This window comes from Triturus cristatus, chromosome 9, assembly GCF_964204655.1.
Source record: "Triturus cristatus chromosome 9, aTriCri1.1, whole genome shotgun sequence".
NCBI lineage: Eukaryota > Metazoa > Chordata > Amphibia > Caudata > Salamandridae > Triturus > Triturus cristatus.
In genome coordinates, this window is record NC_140592.1 from 1,108,004,225 (window position 1) to 1,108,022,328 (window position 18,104).

At 46.8% G+C, this 18,104-nt stretch overlaps 1 protein-coding gene across 2 annotated transcripts in view; it reads left to right on the forward strand.

Annotated features, from left to right (window-relative positions):
* DNAAF2 (dynein axonemal assembly factor 2) overlaps positions 1-12,711 on the forward strand; it is a 265,590-nt gene extending 252,879 nt beyond the window's left edge. For both annotated transcript variants that reach the window (XM_085627014.1, XM_085627015.1), the window contains one exon: positions 10,910-12,711. In XM_085627014.1, the coding sequence (XP_085483140.1) occupies positions 10,910-11,464 (555 nt within the window). In that variant the 3' untranslated portion in view covers positions 11,465-12,711. The remainder of the gene's footprint in view (positions 1-10,909) is intronic.
* Positions 12,712-18,104: the final 5,393 nt, after the last annotated feature.

Sequence of the window (18,104 nt, forward strand, 5' to 3'; positions counted from 1 at the left end):
CCGGCCGGCACTCTGCTCTCTGGGATGCTCGGCGCGCTAATGCCTGCGCGCGCACCCCGGCGCCAACATGGCCGCCTGCGTCACGTCAACGTGACGTGACAACAACTAGACCGCTACATATCTCCCCCTTTTACCAAACCAAAGATCAGTCACTTACAGTTCGCAGTTTAGTTCAAAGTCTTGGAACCTGGAAGGCCTTACAACTTGTCTTCCGCTCCTGGTCACCTTACCAATGTTCCCTCGAGCCCCTTGGCTCTGCGTTTCCTCGATTTCTGTTCCTCCACTCATTGCTCCTTCGCTGTTCATATTGCCTCTCGGCCTGTCCATCTCTACCACTGGAGTCTCACCCCCTAACTCGCCTTCTTGCTCCTCTCCTGCACCTGCTTCTTCCATTTTTCCACTTCCGCCCATCTTGTTCTCTTCGTCCTCGTCTTCCATGCCTTCACCTTCCGGACACCACTGTTCCCATCTCAATATCTTGTTGCACCGGGCCATGCGGTCCTGCGACCACACGTTCCCATCACTGAGCAGGGATCATAAACTTCCTTAACCTGCATCGGCTTGCTGTACTTGCTGTCTCCCTTTCTTTGTAGAGTAGCCAGCTTTACTCTCACCCATTCTCCTATCTCTAAATGAGTGTCCTTCACATTCCTCCTCTTATTGTAGTTGTTGGTGTAGATGGCTTGTGCTCTCTCCAGGTTTGCTCTTACTACCGCCGGAGACCATTCGCTGGTCACCACCTTCTCCTTCCAGATTCTGTTGTCATGCGTGAAGGGTTCACGTCCTCTCAATATTTGAAACGGGCTGTACCCCGTGCTTGTGGGCGTTATTCTGTAGGCCCATACCATGTTCTCCAACGCTTTCTTCCAGTCTTTATTACAGGTGATGGCCGCTTGTATGGCCCCCATCACCACTCTGTTAAATCGCTCCACCAGACCGTTGCCTGCCGGATGGTATATGGCCGTGTGCTTTACAGAGATGCCATTTCTCCCCATGAATTGTTTCCATCTTTCCGACGTGAACTGTGGTCCATTGTCACTTAAGATGGACTTGGGAATTCCTTCTCGGGTGAATGTTTCCGATAGAAACTCCAGGATGTTCTCCGTGTCCATGGATTCGCTCACTTTTATTTCTGGCCATTTGGAATAACGGTCAATGAGGACACACACGTATTTCTGTATGCTCTGGTCATCCAGCACCGGTCCTAGAATGTCTATTGACAACTCTTCCCACGGGTTTGAGGGATTGTCGAATTTTCCAAGGGCTGGACGTAGTGGTCTCAATGTTTTGTCGGCCCCTTGACATTGGGGACACTCTCTGACATGCCTCTCTGCTCTTACGTCCATACCTGGCCACCAGTAGTTCTGTTTCGATCTGGCCTTGAGTTTCCCTATGCCAAGGTGGCCTTCGTGTAATAAGTCCAGCAGCTTGTTGATGAGATTCGTGGGGGGAATTACTCTGTCTCCCCGGTAGATGAATATGCCCTTGTCTCCTACTGTCAGTTCTTCTTTCACGTCATAAAATGGTTTGAGGTTAGTTCTCACCTTTTTCTTATCAGGCCACCCTTGTGTGATGTGCGCTCTTACTTCCTTAAGGTCAGCATCTTCTTCATAGGCTTCAGTCCACTCTTGTATGCTGATTATCTTCTCTTGGTCCTCTATGAGAGCTACCATCTCTCCTCTGTCCGCTGGGTCTTCTTCTCCCGGCTCCATGGCCGCCGCTCGACTCAAGTAGTCCGCCACTCGATTCTTGTTTCCAGGGATGTACTCCACATCGTATCTGAATTCCAACAGTTTTAAGGACATCTTCGATATCCGGGGTGTGGCGCTGGCGTGCCCGCTCGATGTTAATACCTTCACTAACGGCTTGTGGTCCGTCTTGAGCAGCAATCGGGTACCCCACTGAAGTCAGTGCACATATTTTTAGTCGCCCTCATTGTTTGTTTATTTAATTAATTTATGTATTTAAAAAACTTATGAAACCTGACATGACTTTTTCGGTGAACCCATGAAGCCTACTGCACCACCTTATCCAGGGCCACTGCAATTGTGTGACGGAAGAGGACCAAATTATGTGGCAGGGTTGCACAAATTATGCAGCAAGAAAAGGCAAATTATGCAGCATAATTCGGCACATTTTATCATAGTTTTACTTCAATACTTGTACACCTGGCAATAGTGTCTGGGAATAGGGTGCACGTTATTAGTTACAATTTAACACCCAAATACAGCAATAAGGAACTTAAAAATGTCAGTCAAATCTACCGAAAAGCATTCCGGTGCATGCGCAAGAATTCGAGTCGCTATAGGTCTTGTAACTTTTCATCCGTTTGAAACATAAAAATGTGTTTTTATTAGAATCTGCGGATGATGGATGACGTGGCAAATGCGGCAAATACAAAATTATGCGAAATTTGCCATTGCAGCAGAATCGCATAATTCCAGTGGCCCTGACCTTACCCACTACCATCCTTTTCAAGGGCAGAGTTAAGGAGGCATAGCTGGGGAGGAGGGGAGAGAAAGGCCCTGACGTGAAAGAGGGGTGCAGAGAGGGAACGCAGGGGAAATGAGGGAGGGAGAAAGAAGGAGTAGCAGCATCTGGGTGTCAGAGAGAGGGCTAGTAGACGGGCGAGGAGAGAGAACAGTACTCTCCCACTGTGACATGGAGAGCAGGAGCGTGGGGTAGTAGATGGGATGTTAGAGCGAGAGGGAGAATTTGAGAAAGGGATAATTAGTTATAGAGACAAAAGAAAGAAAAGGGTTAGATTAGATAGAATGAGAGGGTGAGAGGGAGAACAGTATAAAGTCGATGTGAGAGAAAGAGGGAGAAAAGGGTAGCAGAGAGGATGGAGAGAGAGAGACAATGAGAGAAAGAGTGAGCGGAGAGGGGTAGATGGGATGGGAGAGAGAAGCATAGATGGTGGATGGCAGGAGCCGCGAGAGAACGAGGACAGAGACTAAAGTGAGGGCACAAAGGAGGACAGAGAAAGAGGGGAGTGGTGAAAAAGAAATGCAGACTGTTACTGTCAAAGGAAGGAAGGACAGACGGGCTAGCGGAGAAAGGGACAGGGGCAGAGAGAAAGAGAAGAGGGCAGTGAGTGAAGGCGGGAGGGGGTCTGTCAGAGGGAGCCTGGCAGACAAGCTGAGAGAAAGGGTGAGAGGGACGGCAGGATGGGAGAGAGAGAGAGTGAGGCAGATGATAGGATGGGAGAGAGAGGGTGAGAGAGATGACCGGATGGGTGAGAGAGATAGCAGGATGGGAGAGAGAGATGGCAGGGTCGAAGAGAGAGGGTGAGAGAGATAGCAGGATGGGACAGAGACGTTGAGAGATGGGAGGATGGGAGATGGGGTGAGGGAGATGGCAGGATGGGAGAGGGTGTCAGACAGACAGCGAGGGAGTGTGAGGAGGCACCGGCGGACAGGAGCGGGAGAAGCAGTGATGCTGTTACGGACAGAGCGAGGGAAGGAGGGAGAGAGTGATGGGAGGGAGGAATGGCCGCGATTACTGACACTTCAGGAGAGAGGGCGCGTGAGGAGAGCAGAGAGTGACAATGTCAACAAAAGACGGGAGTGCATGAAGAAAGGAGACAGGGAGAGAAGAATACAGACAGCCATTGGGGAAGGGCCAGAGACAGAGGGTACTGGGAGAGAAAGGCGACATTGGCAGGGAGAGAGAGCAGTGACGGAAACACAGTTCATTAGACATGAAGGGAAAAGGATGTGAGGTTGGAGGGGGTACCAGGTGCGACCACTGGTTGTGGGGTGGGTGGGGGGGTGCGAGACGAGGTAGAAAAAGAGAGAACTCCACAGCTAGTGGAAGAAGATAGGGCCAGGGTAGAGGCGAGGAACAAAGGGAAATTGGGTACTTGCAACAGTCCATAATAGGGCGTGAGTGCCAATCCATCCTGAATAACAGACAGCAAGGCACAGCCGCAGCCCGCCCTGGCCGGGCGCCAGCCCCAGGCGAGGGGCCTGCTTGTTTCTGAGAAGTGTTGGTAGTCTCAAATTAAAAGTATTACATGACTCTCTCCTGTAAAGTCGCTCAGTAATCACTCGAGGCACGTTGTAGATTTACCGCTATATTTATTTAGCATACAATTGTAATTGTACCGAGGAGCGCCGGCCGGCACTCTGCTCTCTGGGATGCTCGGCGCGCTAATGCCTGCGCGCGCACCCCGGCGCCAACATGGCCGCCTGCGTCACGTCAACGTGACGTGACAACAACTAGACCGCTACATATCTCCCCCTTTTACCAAACCAAAGATCAGTCACTTACAGTTCGCAGTTTAGTTCAAAGTCTTGGAACCTGGAAGGCCTTACAACTTGTCTTCCGCTCCTGGTCACCTTACCAATGTTCCCTCGAGCCCCTTGGCTCTGCGTTTCCTCGATTTCTGTTCCTCCACTCATTGCTCCTTCGCTGTTCATATTGCCTCTCGGCCTGTCCATCTCTACCACTGGAGTCTCACCCCCTAACTCGCCTTCTTGCTCCTCTCCTGCACCTGCTTCTTCCATTTTTCCACTTCCGCCCATCTTGTTCTCTTCGTCCTCGTCTTCCATGCCTTCACCTTCCGGACACCACTGTTCCCATCTCAATATCTTGTTGCACCGGGCCATGCGGTCCTGCGACCACACGTTCCCATCACTGAGCAGGGCCGCTCGATCATAAACTTCCTTAACCTGCATCGGCTTGCTGTACTTGCTGTCTCCCTTTCTTTGTAGAGTAGCCAGCTTTACTCTCACCCATTCTCCTATCTCTAAATGAGTGTCCTTCACATTCCTCCTCTTATTGTAGTTGTTGGTGTAGATGGCTTGTGCTCTCTCCAGGTTTGCTCTTACTACCGCCGGAGACCATTCGCTGGTCACCACCTTCTCCTTCCAGATTCTGTTGTCATGCGTGAAGGGTTCACGTCCTCTCAATATTTGAAACGGGCTGTACCCCGTGCTTGTGGGCGTTATTCTGTAGGCCCATACCATGTTCTCCAACGCTTTCTTCCAGTCTTTATTACAGGTGATGGCCGCTTGTATGGCCCCCATCACCACTCTGTTAAATCGCTCCACCAGACCGTTGCCTGCCGGATGGTATATGGCCGTGTGCTTTACAGAGATGCCATTTCTCCCCATGAATTGTTTCCATCTTTCCGACGTGAACTGTGGTCCATTGTCACTTAAGATGGACTTGGGAATTCCTTCTCGGGTGAATGTTTCCGATAGAAACTCCAGGATGTTCTCCGTGTCCATGGATTCGCTCACTTTTATTTCTGGCCATTTGGAATAACGGTCAATGAGGACACACACGTATTTCTGTATGCTCTGGTCATCCAGCACCGGTCCTAGAATGTCTATTGACAACTCTTCCCACGGGTTTGAGGGATTGTCGAATTTTCCAAGGGCTGGACGTAGTGGTCTCAATGTTTTGTCGGCCCCTTGACATTGGGGACACTCTCTGACATGCCTCTCTGCTCTTACGTCCATACCTGGCCACCAGTAGTTCTGTTTCGATCTGGCCTTGAGTTTCCCTATGCCAAGGTGGCCTTCGTGTAATAAGTCCAGCAGCTTGTTGATGAGATTCGTGGGGGGAATTACTCTGTCTCCCCGGTAGATGAATATGCCCTTGTCTCCTACTGTCAGTTCTTCTTTCACGTCATAAAATGGTTTGAGGTTAGTTCTCACCTTTTTCTTATCAGGCCACCCTTGTGTGATGTGCGCTCTTACTTCCTTAAGGTCAGCATCTTCTTCATAGGCTTCAGTCCACTCTTGTATGCTGATTATCTTCTCTTGGTCCTCTATGAGAGCTACCATCTCTCCTCTGTCCGCTGGGTCTTCTTCTCCCGGCTCCATGGCCGCCGCTCGACTCAAGTAGTCCGCCACTCGATTCTTGTTTCCAGGGATGTACTCCACATCGTATCTGAATTCCAACAGTTTTAAGGACATCTTCGATATCCGGGGTGTGGCGCTGGCGTGCCCGCTCGATGTTAATACCTTCACTAACGGCTTGTGGTCCGTCTTGAGCAGAAATCGGGTACCCCATAGGAACTGCCGGAACCTCGTCATGGCCCACACTACCGCTAACATCTCCTTCTCGATGACGCTGTACTTGCCTTCTGTCTCCGTCAGTGCTCTGGAGGCGAAGCTGATTGTCTCCATGTCCCCTCTTCCTCGGTCTTGCATGAGTACAGCGCCTAACCCCTTGTCGCTGGCGTCGGTGATGAGTATGGTGGCGCCTTGTGGGTCGTACCCCTTGAGTGGTATGGCTTCCAGGATTCCCTTTTTGATGACTTCAAATTCCGCTTGGGCTTCCGGTGTCCACTGAAACACCGTGCTCTCTCTGGTCAGCATCCTCATGTTGTAGGTCTTGGATGCGAAATGTACCACGAACTTGCTATAGTACTCCGCCATCCCCAGGAACGACCTGACTTCCTCCTTGTTCTTGGGGGGCGGTGCTTCAGCGATGGCTTTCACGTTCTCCGTCTTGGGTGTGATCCCCTGTCGCCCTATTTCATGGCCTAAGTAGGTTACCGATTGCAGTCCCAACCGACATTTCGACCATTCTGCCGTGAGACCTTTGGCTTCCAGTGTTTGTAGTACTTTTTCTAGTTTCCGGTCATGATCTCTCCTATCTCTCCCCATCACTAGGATATCGTCCTGGAAGTACTGTACGTCTTTGCAGTCTCTGAACAATTGGTGCATCATCTTCTGAAAGACGGCTGCCGCCGAGGCTAGTCCGAACGGCATGCGACAAAATCTGTAGCACCCAAACGGGGTGATGAACGATGTCAGGCTTTTGCTGTCCGGGTGTAGAGCTACCTGGTGGTAAGCTGATGTAAGGTCAATGGTGGAGTACCACTGAACTCCTCTGGTTTTTGCCAACATCTCCTCTATCTTGGGAAGGGGAAATTTCTCCACCACTATGTTTTTATTGAGTTCTCTCAAGTCCACACAGAGCCTGACCTTCCCGTTGGGTTTCATCACGACCACCAAGGGCGCCAGCCATTCGGCGCAGGTAATGGGTTCTATGATGCCCTTCTTCTCCAGATCTTGGAGTTCTGTCTGGACGGCATCCCTTACTGCAATGGGCACATTCCTCACTTTATGTGCTACTGGTGTGGCTCCTTCCTTAAGCACTATTTTATGTTGAAATTTCTCCATTTTCCCTACAGTGCCCCCAAACACTTTTGGGTAGTTCTTCTTCCATCTGTTCATGTCCGGCCATTCCTCCTGTTCTGTGAGCAGAATTTGTTCCTTCCCTCCTGGGTCGAGTTTTATGCCTAGGTCGCCCTGGTCTAACCATCCTAGGACGGAGGGTCCTTTCTCGGCCACATATAGTTTGCACCACGCTGATCGGCCTCTGAACTCGAACAGTAGACGTCGGAAGCCTAGCATGGGAATGCGATCCCCATTATAGGTAACTGGTCGTATGTCTAGTTTCTCCAGATCAGGGCCCAACTTGGTTTGGAACTTTTCTTCCCACACTGCTCTCTGTATAATGGTGAATGGGGATCCGGTGTCTGCCACTACTGAAATGGTGATGCCGCCCATGGACATCTCTAGGACTGGTTTGGTTGATCTCTTGTCGTCTACGCTCAATACCTGATCGTATATACATAAGACGGTGACCACTTCTTCCTCTGTGGCTTCCTCCAGGTCTTCTTCGCTTTGGTCAACATATTTCACCACTCCTTTCTGTTGTTTCTTCCGACACACCTTCTCGTAGTGACCTATGATACCGCAGTGCAGGCATTTGGCTCGGAATGCCGGGCAACGTCTGTCGTGGGATTCGTGGGACCAACTTCCACACCTGTAGCACGGTTTCTTGTTCTCACTGTTCGCTTGTTTCCCTTGCCATCTGCTAGTCCCTTTGGCTATGGGTTGTTTGTTTTTCTGGTCCTTGCGGTGATCTTCCTCCTGTATCCTGTTCACCATGGTTGGGGTGACCGCCTCTTTTTTGGTAGCATTAGCGCACCTCTTCACGAGTTCTGCCCTCTTCACTATGACCAGTACTTCTTTGAGTGTGGTGTCCCCACTCGCCCACAGCTTGTCTTGTACGTTTGCACTAGTGGTGTGCATGACCACCTGGTCTTTTATGAATTCGTCTTCCCACAGTGCGTACTTACACTGGGCTGCTAGCTTTCTCAACGCTGCTACATACTCTTCGATGGTTTCCCCCACCTTTTGTTTCCTTTGCTGGAAGTTATATCTATCCACTGAAACACAAATGGTGGGGCGGTATCGCTCATCTAGGTCCTCCACTGCATGCGCATACACATCGTCGTCTGTGTCTTCTCTCTTCTTTGGTACTAGACTCTTGTATATTCTCAGTCCTTCTGGGCCCAGATTTAGTAGCAGTATGCGTTTTTTTCTCTGAGGAGTGAATTTCTCTTCATTTTCGTCCTCCAGGACCCCTATGAAATTGTCTATATATTCCTTCCAGTCCTCCCATTTCATCAGTGGGTCTCCGGGTTTCGGTAGGAATTGCACGGGTGCAATCGCATACCCTGCCGGGGTACTCATCTTCACTTCCTTGGCGTTCGTTCCGTCGGTGGCTTTGCTCGGGGGGCTGCCTGGGGTGTTGTTGTTGTTCCCTGTGTGCTTGATTCTCTGGGGGCTCTTGTTACTAGACCCCACTTCCTCCTCTTTGGTAGCCAGCGCAGCGCTCCCTGTACGTGGTTATGTGTGAAGGTGGCACGTGTGCTCTTGGCCGTTTGTGGATAGCGTCGTCCCTGTGGCCTATATGCAGCTCGTGTGCTGTACTGTGGCACTGCCACGCTCCTCGGTTGCTCCGTACCTCGGATCGTCCAACGTGGTTGACTAGGACGTTTTCCGTGACTCCACCGCTCCAGGAAGGCCTGTCTGGTGTTCCGTTTTGGGCCTGGTGACCTGCTTGCGTGTCTTCCTTCGCCTCGTGGGGGCCACGTGGGGTGTTGCCCTCTCCTGTGCTCCCGCGTCGGTCTGGTCTCTGTCCCGACCTCGTCGCCACTGTAAAGTCGCTCAGTAATCACTCGAGGCACGTTGTAGATTTACCGCTATATTTATTTAGCATACAATTGTAATTGTACCGAGGAGCGCCGGCCGGCACTCTGCTCTCTGGGATGCTCGGCGCGCTAATGCCTGCGCGCGCACCCCGGCGCCAACATGGCCGCCTGCGTCACGTCAACGTGACGTGACAACAACTAGACCGCTACATCTCCCTGTCAAAATAAAAGTGCTGGTACTCCGTACCGGCCCATTTAAAGCACTGTAGTGAAGAAAAGAAGAGCCACCCACATTACGGAGAAAAGTTAGATGAGAATTTGACCAAGAGAAGGACACCGGTGTTTTGTGTGCACAAGATTTCCCGCACTGAAAAGTCCGAAAACTTTAGAAAGAACCAAAAATAAATGTTGATTAATCTCCTAAATAAGAGTCCTTCGATACAAAGAGTATCATAAAATCCTGATTGACATGGCATGAAAATTATGAGGCCCATAGTTGGTAAGATACCTCAGTTTGTTAAATAGTAGTTGCTGACGCTTTCTGGGACCAGCAGTTCTAAAGCCGACAAAGAAAATGCAGACTTCCAGCCTCCCAGGGTTAGTCATTTGAGACGCTTCACATTTTGCCGCCCTGACACGTGTTACTGCACTTAAAGAAACTTTGCAGAACGAAGCCACATCTAAAAGAGATTTATTAGTGGTTACTCCTTTGCTCTTTCTTTATTTGCAAGACAATAACATAATAAAGAAGATTAATATGAATGTTCATTAAAGGCTACCTAGAATTGTGTTCATCAGAGAGCATTACTGACAGCTCGCAAATATCAGGACCAAAATCTTATCAGATATATAAATTGATTTTATGAGCAATCCACAAGAAAATGAAGCTTGTGGATTACATTTTGACTGCTGTAGAGGAATAAATAACAGCCCAATCGTTTTTCCTTAACAAGCACGAAAGTGAAAGCAATTTCAAAGCCAAGCAAAGTAACGCGGCTCACTAAGAACGTCAAAGCGGCCGCGAAAGTGATCGCAAGCGCGGCCAGCGCTGCGCTTAATGAGCATGAGGAGGAAAGCCATATGGCGCCCCTGCTCATAAGCGCCCGCCCGCGCACATGCACTCACTCTCTAGGCTGGCCATGGTAGCATTTTTTTTAAGCCCTTACTAAAAGTCTTGCCAGACCAGCGCATGCGCTGGGTCAGGCAAGACCTAAAAAGAAAAAAGTAGTTCTTAAAAGTGAGAAGTGGAAGGAAACAAGTAAATGGCTATTCTCCAGGGGAGGGGCACCCCATTGAATAAGAAGCAAACAAATGAGTGACAATAAAGCAGACCAATGGTAAGCGATGGGTGAGGGTCAAGCGAGTTAGCTGACAAACGTTTGGTTTTTTTGCCACCAAATAGCTTGCGTTATCTGGTAGGCTAAACCTAAAAAGACCCCACATGTAGTTCCACGCTGTGGCAGACTGATTGCCAAGGTTAACCCGTCCCTTTCTAAATGCTGATTGCTGTAGCCTGGGGTTAAACTGGTTCTAACGAGTTGAAAGTTTTGCTGAACGATATTAATATGTGTTAAAGTGACCCAATAGTCCAATAATACTGCAGCGGAATGTGCCACATGATTTTTGTTTTTGCCAGATAATTAGGCAACCTTACTGCATTATTTGGCAATGCCATTGCCCCTATGCATAACAAAGCAAACTTGTTTGTTTTGTCATTATTTATTTTGCTCTACATGCGTTTTAGCACTGTGTCCTAAAAATGTCACGTGTTCTCAATACCCCTTTTTGAAAAGTTTGTTTCCTACCCTAATGCATTTGTAGGTATAATTTTCACAATATCTAGGCGCTTGCCTCACATCTTTAACACGTTTAGTTCTGTTTGCATTGTAAGCCCCGTTCTTCCCTGACATTGATCCAAGCTCTCTCTTCCCTGCTTTACAGGAGCCTGTAACCAAACACTCTGACCTGCCGAGCGAAGAGGGACAAAGCATTAACAATGCAGAGCACAGCCCAGCTGAGAGCGAAGTCATTGTTCATCTAGAAACCGACATAGCAACCCACCCCGCTGAAAAGCAACAGACGGGAGCAAACGGCGAGCCAGGCGTATCTATAACAAACGATGACACGGTGGAAAAACCAGGTCACGGTGCACCCTGTTGTTCGAAACCTGAGCCAGTGGAGTCTAGTTTAGCGCTCCCCGGGGGAGGCCGGACAAAGGAACCCAAATTACAAGCCGATGCCACCACTAGTGAATGTGCGACATCGTGTCACGCAGCGAAACAAAGGAGCCCGCGTCTCAGAGATCGGGTCGAAACAGAAGAACTGGACGAGGACGACACCCCGGCCACTGGCGGCCGCGCAGTGGGGGCCAACACTTTGATGACCCCGGCCGTGCAAGAAATGAACCCGGAAGACGGGAGTGTACACGTTATAACTGATCACACAACGCGTTGCGCCTTTACATTTCAGAATACATTGTTATATGACTTGGATTAACTCTGTACTGCCTGGTTAGGATTTATAGTGCCAAGAAACCTCCACTTGCGTACATGCTCCTTGTACGCTTGGTACACAGTGCTCCATGTTTGTTGTAATGAGAACTTGTATTGTGTTCCTTTTGTGGAGCAGTGCGAAGGGGAATAGAGTGTTCCACATTGTTTACCGGGGCCTTTCAATTGCATATTTACCTGAGCTGAAGTGCATTGTATTTATAGAAAACAGCTGTTACTTGCTTGCCCGTCTATCGGGTAGTCCGTGCTACCTTTGGCTACCCTGGCTACCCATGTGCACGGAAGCAGCAGCTGTAACAGGAAGTACACGGAGTCGTAGGCCCTCGTTCTGTGTGAGACGGGACTAGTGATGATGCAGCATTCCCAGGCCAGTAACTCAGGATGCTCGACTACCGCAGTATTCTGAGTGGCCCCCTTAGGGTACCCTAAGAAACGCAGAATAACTACAGCAATCCATCTTCGGCTCCCGTGGTAATTCTCCCTCTTTGACAGTTTTCCAAACAGAAATGTCCACCAGTACCTCGGTTACTAGCCGAATCTGCAGTTACCTGCATTGCGAAATGGGGCTCTTAAAGGGCTAATATTTTTTTCTAATTTACGTGCCTTGACCCATAAGCTAAGGGTGGAACCATGTAACGTCAAAAGGTGCGTGATGCCCCTTCCGCTGCACCTGACATTTAAGTGGAGCCCTGAGGCCCATGGCTACCCGTCCAAAGATTGCAGATTACGCTTGGGTGACTCAGACAGGGAGAGGGGACTTGGGTGGGGCTGGCCCACTGATCTGCCCCAAGTCAAAAGGGTGTGGCGACCTAGATGTAAACTAATAACTGCTTACTGGAATAGTGCCTTAAGACACAGACCAAAGCTGCTCTCATTCATATTCACAGTGATTTTAACCTTGTTGGTAAAGCCTGTTTCTCCAAAAGTACGTTTTTGTGTTTTGCAAAGCAATTTGCCTCCCTTTTACAAAAACCTGTTCGACTAGAACGTGAAGATGTTTATCAGGACGCAGTAGAAGCTCAGAAGCGAACATACAAATATGCTAATGCAGGCGACATGGTAGACGTTGTGCTCCAGGCTCTGTTTAGCTTCGCATTTACTTTGTGGTGTACACAGCCCTATCTAACGAAAGCACCTGCAAAACAGTGTTCTGCTGAGCATGGATTACAAATTCTTGTAAAAGTGTTGTAAAGAATTAAATCTAACCATGTTTTTTCTTGCTGGCTAACCTCATTTGCTGTCTTGTATTTCGATTTAATATGTGACATGATAAGAGGGTCTGTCTTTTGTATCCGTTGAAGTTCGAATTTTCGCTGTTTACCAACAAATATTCTAAAACCTATTCATAAAACAACTTATGATAATGTGGTGGAGAGTCTGGGGTTAATTGCGAGGCTAGTCTACAGTCACTGGATGGTCGAGGTAAAAATGGTACCCACATGGGTGCAGGTTCCCAAAATTATTTATTTGTGACACAGGTCTCCATATGGTAAGCGGAACGTGTTGCTTCTGTGCTAGTTCATTGGAAAGAATCTTGATATGCTGGTTGTTCTGGAATTTTCCAGGCTTCTTGTTAAATCCATTCACCAGGATCCCAGGTTAACACAATCTAATATTCTCAGAGTTTACAGGGCTATTTGCGGATCCTATTACAATAATCTAGTAAGCATGGATTGATCAAGATTTAAGTCTAGATATGAATCAGTTTCCAACGTTGGTCCATGTTATGTCAGATTTTCAGGATATCCAAAAAGGATCAATTATTGTACAATAATTAAATGGAACCCATTAATGTAGTCCTTGATTATTTTTAAACTCTGGTATGGATCTTGCTGTCCTGAACCTGCCTTGGGAATCCTTGATCAAGTTAAAATCTTCATCTAACAGAAATGGGTGCTGTTGCCATCATCCTTAGGTGGGCTTCTGCCCGGATCCTTTACAACCTCTTATGTTGTAAATGGCGTCAACTCCTCTTTTGCCTACGGCCTGTGCATGCTGTTTGCACTTTACAAGTGCTGTTGTGCTAATCTGCCCCTCCGCTCGCCACCACTCCCTTTCCCTATGAACTGGGATTTTGGATAGTATTTCATAGTGCAAATGATATCCTGAACTCTCAAATCACACCAGTATGTCATCGGGAAACAGTATTTTCTCACTCTTTTCTAGCTTCACAGGCTTCACCCCAAACATGAACATTGAGTCTTCCTAAATTAGAGCTCTCAGTCTCTAAGGCTGTTATTCAACTACCCTGCCCTCAAATCTTCCTATTTACAACAGGTTGCTGATTGAAACTGCTCCTTCGCAGCCTCACAAGTCTGATGTTTGAACAATTTAGGAGCCCCCAAGTGTAGTCTCAACGTTTGTCATTCCCCAAAACCTGTGTAAATGTGTAATACGGGCTAATTCTTACATCACCTTCAACATGACACTAGATCTTGTTTAAGGGGGGGAAACACCTTGGTTTGATCGTGCTCCGAGATAGGGGTGCCACCATGTGACTCCTCGGTCAGCAATTCTATTTATACACATAATTGAAAGAGTGAAGGATGACTTAGGCCATCCTGCCAAGGCTTCAAAAGCCCATCCTTTCTGCTTTCCTACCACACAAGCTCCAGACCATGCTTTTCCTGCTTTTACTCCATATTGTCTGAGTAGATTAGGGAATCTGAGTAACACAGGCAATAGTGTATTTGCTTCCTCACTGCCAAAGTGATTGCTGCATTTATAAACTAACTTGAGTATGATTTCTTCTCTTCTTTGTAAGGAAGGTCCGCCTAGGTCTACCTTGCCTATGAATGCTGAGATTCTGTAGTTGAATAATATGGAAGTTTCAGAAAAGAGCCAGCCTTGTTGCATCATCCATGCATACAAAGGTTTCACCCTTAAATTCAAGTCTACCGAGGATTAACAGTATCTGTCTTGCGCTGCTTTCGGGTGGCAGGAACGGCTAGAACCCTCTATGGGAGTAGGTTGCCACAATGTTTTACCAAAGCAGGGCCTGTCATACTGATGTCCATTTCCTTTTCACACAAATGGATCTGTTCAACTTCTTTCGAATGAACAGGTTTTCAGGACTTCTACCTCTATCATCCCGTGGCCACTTTGAGTACAGCACAATGTCTTGATTTGGGATCTTCTTGAATTTGTCATGTGTAGTCCAATGTGTACTGAAACGCCTTTCAGTGTCATGGATGGTAGAAGGATTACCAGAACTTGCTCTTTGGTTGTATGAAAATGATATTTAAATGTTTGCCAGCATCAGTGTGAAACCGCAGAGGTAGATCAAGTATCACAGTAAAAATACATTGAATTGAGATGACAGGAGCCTCCAATCTCTGCTTATTATGTTTACTTGGTGTATCGAAAGTCTTGGTATCTAATTTTGCGATAGCTGTTTTTGCAGACAGTCTCCCACTGCATTAAGCGGTCCTAGAATAGCTAGCCTATTAATCTTGGTTTTTTTGTAAACTGTGTTCTGTGCATCTATTACATTTAGTAGCACCAGTACAGCTTGCATCTCTAACCGTTAGCGCTAGCGAAGCAAGTTTTTTTTGAATATCTAGTTCTATGTGATTTTGAAGTAAAGAAAACAACTTGGTGAAATAGGATCTGACAAACTCTTTCTGTCGATCCTGTTTCTGCGAAACTTTCAAGGTGAATAGGATTCCTTATGTTGACTAATTCTACTTGTGTAATGCCTTTTATCTCCAGATTTGTTCTGCAAAGTTGTACTTTTTCTTTAGTATAATGTAGATCATTTCCCCTTGCCCTCTGTTACTTGTACCTGGTCCCTCCACCCGCATCCTCATTTAATTTTTTAGTTTCTGTGTCTGTTTGAGGGAGACTGCTACTACTTTTTCTCCTGTCCATCTCATAGATAAATTCTTCTCCAGAACAGGAAATGGTTGTGCCTTTGCAGCTTTTCGTTGCCTATCATTGCACGTCTGAGACTCCTATTTAGCAGTTTCAGTATCTTTAAAGACCTTTGACGGGACTGTCACTGTTTCAACCATTTTCTTCCTTAAATTCTTAACGGTGTCTGATGTTCTCATCAGCCTTTGCCTGCATAGCATCCCATTGGGTTGCACTCCTGTTAATGTCTCTTCTGCACTGTGAACTGCACACGTTGGCTGTAGGTGATCCATATTCACCTATTTAGCCTCAGTGCTGCTACTCTTCTACACCAGCAAACGTTATCCAGAGTTTGACCTTTCCGGTTCTCAAATAATGAGCATCCATTGTTGGGTGAAAGGATGGCAAAAGTAGCAAAAAAGACAAGTCATGCTTGATCCATGAGCTCAATCATACTCTGACTGCCAAACAACCTTTTAGTCCTCACCCCTGCCAAAAATGAATTGGATGACTCTTTAGTTAAGATTCCTGTTTACCGAAGTGTATTTTTAGGTCTCACCTGTTTGAGGACTGTTATTTTTACAGGACATACCATTTTGTGGCTTCATTGTCGCTCTCATTTGCTTGTGCCTTACTCATTAGCTGTGTGGGATTTCCTTCCTCTTCTTGTGTTTGTTCTTCACCTAGAGCATGAACACTTGACTGTTTTTACACTGCTTGCCTTTTCAGGTCCTACTTTTTTTGTTTTGTTTAAGCACGCTACAAAAGTGCATGTGTTTTCCTACTGCCTTCCATGTGTGCTTCTCTCTCCCCCGCCGTGCTCCATGTTCCTCTTTCTCGTCTATGTGCACCTCCTTCTCTATGCCAGTGTTGCTTTTTTGTCTGTGTACTTTCTTCCCAGCAGCTCCACATTGCTGTCTTTCACCTCTTTTGCTTTTCTCCACCCGCAGCCCATGTTGCTTCCCCCACCTGTGCACCATGTTACTCCTGCCCCATTCACGCCCCCTGTGTTGCTTCTGTACCACCATGTTCCTTCCCCTAAGCTACTTTAAAAACTCATCCCTACCCTTGCCCCTGTGTTAACCCCCGTGTTGTGTCCACCCCCCACTGGACCCCAATGTCGCTGTTCCCCATCTGCTTAAAAAAGCATGCTTTTATGTTTTTTTTCCTTGTAGTTTCCGATTCAAATTGAGTAGGTAACTTAAAAGAAAAAAGTGTAATTTTTGTATGTGTGGGCTTCCGTGGTGCCTAACCCTACAAAATGACTATGTCAGCTGCCTCAAATTTATTATTTTGTTTTGTTGTTTTTTGAATTTTACTTTTCTATTGCCATGCAGCACAGCTTTGGGGATTCTGTGCTTCTGGCTAAAACCAATGACATAGTCAATAGGTTTCAAAGACTAAACCTATTGCCTTTACCAATGCCTGTTACCTCTAGCTGTTCTGCTTTATTGTGTAAATTTGTAATCTCTGTCATTATGACTTGTTGCTTTTTTGTATACAAGTTTCTATTCACTTGTTCCTGCAAAGGCGAATTGCCAAGTTCTTTAAAATCCACCATGTTCTTGTAGTTTCTTGTTATGACCTGCACTCGCAGACACTAAGTTAATATATTCATTTTATTATTTTGTCCTTTTGTGAAACCTTAGCTAGAATGACCTGGCCGTGGCCTTCCAATCATATACGTTTTCTATGTATCAGCTGTGGGAAAAGTGTAATCCTGTTTTGTATAAACGTAATAATTTTAAAGTAATGCTCTATCTACAAATATAATTTTGTAACAAAAGAATGCTTAATAAAAAATATATTTCACTTAAGTCTGCAACGCTGAAAGCAAACTTCGAATGCGTGTCTTCACTAAAAAGATAATGCTTTCTTTAACACAGCATGGATTCCTGACTATGCAAAGGCTGAAAAGAAGGGGGGTAACTAATTTACACAGGTTTTAGAAAAACAGCGCTAAAGCAAATATTGTGATATGTACTGATTTATGAACACATCAGTGCGGTGCTACAGGTGGGGGAAAGTGGCCCCTTAAACCCCCATATAAGGACCCAATGGCCCGAAACAATAAATGACAACAGATCCTATGCACACGCAATACAAAATTACAAGTAGTAAACACTGTTCTTGGAGTACATGAATGAAGGAGACGTTTTCCTTAATCGGACTGGTTCAACTTTATTGCATAGTTTTTGTACAAAGCCAGCCAACACGTGTTTCGTCAGTGGGTGAACACACCCTTTACTTCTTCAGGGCTGGAGAAAAATATGAAAAGTAAATCATGTCAAGACCAATGTCAATTATGACAATGATTGAACACACAAAATCCACATAACACACCTGTACAAAGAGTTACAGGTGTGCCCACAGCCTGATGTGTATTGTACCAGAATAAGAGAGAAAAAGTGTTTGGTGAAGCAAACGTTGGGAAAGAAAGGAAATTGTAAGGAAACGGTAAGGAAAACATTATTAGTACTGAGTGGGAAAAGGAGAATCACAATATTACTTAAAATGCTGTGTGTTGAATACACCCATATTCGTAGTGCGAGTTCCTCAGCGAATAAGAGTGATTAATGGAACCTAGGAGAATATATTCCACATAAACGGAAGTATATTTGCTAGTGATTCAGTGCCGAAATGGAACCAACTGATGTGTAAAGACAAGAGGACGTAGAGCCAAGACACGCCAAAACCCTAAAATCCAAGTGCCAGAAAAAACACCAGTGTTCGCTAAATAAAAGAATGTGTTTATCAGCCCAAAACGCATACCT